The 5,000-nt window shown below is 35.6% G+C and overlaps 1 protein-coding gene across 1 annotated transcript in view; it reads right to left on the bottom strand.

Moving 5' to 3' along the window:
• LOC138041017 (N-acetyl-D-glucosamine kinase-like) overlaps positions 1–4,991 on the bottom strand; it is a 19,638-nt gene extending 14,647 nt beyond the window's left edge. Inside the window, exons 1-5 of the mRNA XM_068886780.1 lie at positions 4,920–4,991; positions 4,389–4,473; positions 3,838–3,936; positions 2,143–2,284; positions 518–628 (exon numbers count right to left, since the gene is read on the bottom strand). Of these exons, the coding sequence (XP_068742881.1) occupies positions 518–628; positions 2,143–2,284; positions 3,838–3,936; positions 4,389–4,473; positions 4,920–4,963 (481 nt within the window). The 5' untranslated portion in view covers positions 4,964–4,991. The remainder of the gene's footprint in view (positions 1–517; positions 629–2,142; positions 2,285–3,837; positions 3,937–4,388; positions 4,474–4,919) is intronic.
• Positions 4,992–5,000: the final 9 nt, after the last annotated feature.

The following is a 5,000-nucleotide window of genomic DNA, read 5'->3' on the forward strand; positions in this document are numbered from 1 at the left end:
AGTATCTGTATGCTAGTTTTTCTTTCAGTTATTGAAAATATAGTTGTACTTTGTCCATATATTTTTTTTGTTGTTGTCGCCCACGCGCTCGTAGCTTTTAGCCTCAACTCAAAAGAGCCGTCGAGCCGAGAAAATTTTTCATAATGCCCGCTCAGCAGCCAATCAGAGCTCGCGTATTATAATTGTAGCCATATAATAATGTTCTGAGTGTATAATGTATTGAGTGTATTGAGTACAAGAATTGACTATATTAAAAGGTTTTTTGTTCACGTTTATGCTTTGTTGGTTTATGAAAATGCAGATTTAGAAATATTTTGCACATGCATTTCAAATTTGTTCAAACACACGTATATTTGGAACTCCTTTTTCATTGGGTTTTAAAACCAATCCATCTGACCACAACAGCACTTTCTAGTTGGCTAATGATCTAATGAATTATAAATGAGTTTGAGAATGTCATTTCAACAACAGTAAGTATATTTAAGCACAATAAACATATTTAAATAAAAGCACCGACCTGACCCTTCATCACCCATCAAGTGTCCCCACCCTCCACAGTTAACTGTTTTCCCACATGGCATTAACATCTGACAGTTTGAACCAGTTCCTGATATCAAAACTATGCCACCTAAAGCAGGAAGCAAAAAAAAAACTGCATTTGTTACATACAAGGACATCAGCTAAGTTAAGAGAGTGAACATGAAATAAGAGAGTTTATAAAATAGTTAGGATAGTACACACACTCTCATTGGTCAATAGCTGTGTTTAGATGAGAGTATGGAAACAGGGCTGTGACATAACACGAATTTTGATTGTATAATTATGTATAGTCAGATGTGCATTTTGATTGGTTGGTAGGAAATATGAGCATGTGTTAAGAAAATCTGTTTCAATCAAGAAGTTAAAAAACCAGCATTTTCCTTCCTTTTGTTAAATTACCTTTGAGAAATATTTTATAAAAGCAATAGAGGTCTTTTTCGTGTTTCGATAACCCCACTTAAACACTCGGGGGAGTTGGGAGAATTCTCAACAGTTATGCAAACCCGAGATGCATAACTGTCTTGAATTCTCCCAACTCCCCCTCATGTTTAGATGAGACTATGGAAACACGGAAAACATCCTCTATTGCCTAAATTTCCAATGGCTGAACGGAATACTCTTGACATTGACCACTTTTATAAATGGTGACTGATTAATTTTTCTTTTGTATTCATGCTAATTAGACCTACAATTTGGTGTACACATTCTTTTCAATTTTGCCTATTGTAGCATTGAATAACAAATTAAGAAATACCTATTAAATTTGGGAGCCATAATGATAACGGTCTATTGACTGGAGTGATCTCCTGTGTGACCAGTATGGTATTGAGGCCAAGTGTCAAACTTGTTTCATGCGAAATAGAACAAGAGGCAATATTACAGGTTTCTGTTTTGTTCGATTGGTTTTGGCCTCCCATGATTCAAGTGCACGTTGAGTTTAAACCAGTAATTCAATGTACTCATTTAAAAGCCTGATATTTGCCTTGTTTATTCAGATATGTCCAGAAATGCCCATAATAGCCCATTTCCGAGTTGTTGTTTGCCTTGGTTTTAAAGCAAGTCAAGTCTATATTTTCATGGAAATCAAACTCATTATCATTTGAATGGTTGAGCACCAAGACAGCAACTTGGAAATGGCCTATTACATGTAGATGCATGCATATAAGCATAACAAAGTGTCCCCTTGCTCTTCTCCCCAACTTCAACATCCCATGTGTCTTAAAGTTACAGACAATTAACCTCTCAAAATGTCCCCCAAATGTTTGCTCCTCAAGTAAGGAAAAACAGCAACATTTACTGTAACTTAAAGATAATGCTAACCTTTACCCTTACCATATTGTTGGAAATAGGCAGCAAAGGCATTGACTTGAAGGGACATTTAATGTTAGATGTCAAAATTGGGCAATCCCCATGCATCTCTGGACATACAGGTAAGTGTAATTATTGGGGAAAGGTAGATCTTGCATTTCAGCCCCACCACTGTAAAACTACCGGTAATGAGGCAATGTCCTCTAATTAACCCCAAATTTACTTGGGAAGCTCAGTTGGAAGAAAGACATATAAATTAAAATGGTGATGAAGCATCTTTCAGGCTTAGGATACCTTTATCTGATGACGTAGCAATTGCACCAACAGTGTCACAGCACATATGGTATTTGTTACTACAGTTTGGGTATTTTGATTTCATGATAGATACTGCTTGTTGCTGAATCTCTTCTTTCTCCAAGCCACTTAGTGATAACCCCTAAAAGTCATTTTAAAAACAACATGAAAATCGACTTGTTTTGCACATGTCACCACAAAAAGACTCAGAAGATTCAGTAGGGATGCAGAGGGAGAACTCCATTATGGTAGACCTGCCAGCTTGCAACCATATAGGTTTAAGTTCTACACATGAAGATCCAAAAGTATTAATCTCATTTATCCAAGCCAATTTGTCACTCCCAAATGAAGCATCTACATAATAATTTCTTTACTCTGCAAAGGTTTCCCAACACACCAAGAAATTAAAAAGAGCACACAAGTACATAAAATACTGTCAAATAACAACAGAAACAAATAAATGCAGTCATCATATTAAAAATATGGGCTCTAAAAACTGATATAAAAAGTTCCAGAGTCTCTATTCGCCTTATATCTATTGGCAGAGTGTTCCACCCTTTCAAGATTTCTGAGGAAAAAACTCTTTGCAGAAATGTTCCCTTTGTTATGAGGATTTTTAAAAGCTTCGTGAGATCTTGTGTTATAAACATGAGATGGTACATCTAAATAATTTGGCATTGTCAATGCAAAACTGCCTTTCAATAATTCATAAAAGAGTTCCAATCAGCGGCATTTTCATCTTGCTTCCAACGTCAGCTAGCTCAATGAACGACTAGTAAGCGAGTTACAACAAGTCCTTCCTCTCTTGTATATCTTAATGCATTTAATTCTTTACTTAATCTTGGTGATAAAAAAATATTGTCAATTTCACACACTTTTGAGGTACGCTGCAATTCTGTTGAAAAAATACAGTGTATGGATTAACTCTTCTACTAACTCATACCATATGAAAGTCATGAGGACATCTTCACTTCTCTTTAGAAGAATGTCTTAAGAACCTTCACCAATGTTTGGAAGTCCTCGAAAAATGTAAACCAAAACTCACATTTGATTTAAGTTGGCTGAGGTACATGTACACTATGGATGCAGGTATTATTCCACGAGTAGTCCTTCATTATGATATTATTATAACTAATTATTATTATTTAATAATTATTATTTAATAATAATAATAATATTATTATTATTATTATTATTATTATTATTATTATTATTTGACTTAGAGAAACACAGGAACTTGCAACCTCATTTTAATGGTCATGTATAAAATGAACATGAAAGAAGGTGGTTTTCTATTTTTACCTTGCCCCAGTCAATGGAGTGACCTGTGGTCTTAGTATGTTCTGAAACAGCAGACTTGAGACTTCACAATTTTCCAGCCATATCAAAACAAAGTAGCAAATCCCAGTAACCATCACTGAAGAAGGAATCTGGATGCATTTTGAAAGCTTTGTGTTACTTTCAAAAATTTTGTTGGTGAACAAAAATATTTAATTTATTAAAATATCGTAACATGAAAATATCTTAATGCATCTGCTTTATAAACAGGGAAGTTTTTGAACAAATGAAGCAGTACTAATGCCCCACTCTTCCTTAGATTGTAAATTTACCAGCAACTTGCAGCCAGTTCTGTTGTAACAAGAAAAATCATAAACTAGAACTCCATAATCATGACTCTGCCTATTGCAAGCTCACCAGAGATGCCAAAGGTTTACAGACATCAATTGCTGCTGTCCTTTTAGCTTCCTCTACCATCACATTCACTCTGTGGAGGCACTCATCTAAACCAATCAGCTATATAAAGACAAACCTGTAGTTACTAAAAACTATGGAAGTTTGGCAGCTTCTGCAGGTACCGGAGCTCAAATTATGTAAAACAAAAGAAACAAATGACAGAAAACAAAACAACTCCAAATAAAGACTAACCCCAAGCGACCAAAAACACATGGCTTTCCGGTACCTGCAGAAAGACCCGGAAGTTTGTTATAGCCCTGACATTACACAAGTCACACTTCAAGTTAACACTCACTCTGAACGTGGCAAAATATCCAAAATGTATAATCAGCATGTGTAGTGTTAGGAGCTCTCATTATTTGGCTATTACTTGGAATTGACACAGAATCTATTCTTTAAAGTCTCAGACATTGTTTCAGCCTGTTGATTTTGGTTTTGGGTAGTGAACAAATAACAGACTGTTTTGCAAGAGCTTCTACATGACCCATCATCACACAGACACAGAAACATACCCAGTGATTTGTGCCAAACCCAGAGCTGCGGCCAACAACCTTTCCTTCATTTGACAATATTATGGCTGTTGAACCTGTTCCACCACTGAAAAAAAATTCAGAAATGGAGTAGGTATTAATTAAAAGCGGGGATTTGAATACAAGGAATAATGATTGTCGATCATTTTTTTTTTAATCTTAAGGATCATTTCCAACCAACACAAAATCTCACTTCAAATTAACAGCAATTTTATTTGGGCAACGGCGTTAAATAGCATCTGATTGGTCACCCTTCTGGCAAATCACGGTGACGTGTTTTTCATTAAAAAAAATTAAACAACAAATTGAACAGATGATGAGCTCGAGTATGCAATACAACAAAATAAGTTAATGTTTAAAGTTACATTTACGTTAAGCGTTCAAGAGGGATTTCAATAGTTGGTTCATTTGAAAATAATGCAGCTGCCAGCCCGTTATTTGATCATTTACATAGTTTCAATTATGTCATTTGTTTTTAAGGTGTAAAGGACCATCATGGACTCTTTTCCTCACCCTTCAATGCCACCAAAGAACAGATCACTCGAGGCGGCCGCCATCTTGAAACTCGCCAGGTCTTAGAGTCACGCGAATTAC

This window comes from Montipora capricornis, chromosome 3 (genome assembly GCF_036669925.1).
Source record: "Montipora capricornis isolate CH-2021 chromosome 3, ASM3666992v2, whole genome shotgun sequence".
Classification (NCBI taxonomy): Eukaryota; Metazoa; Cnidaria; class Anthozoa; order Scleractinia; family Acroporidae; genus Montipora; species Montipora capricornis.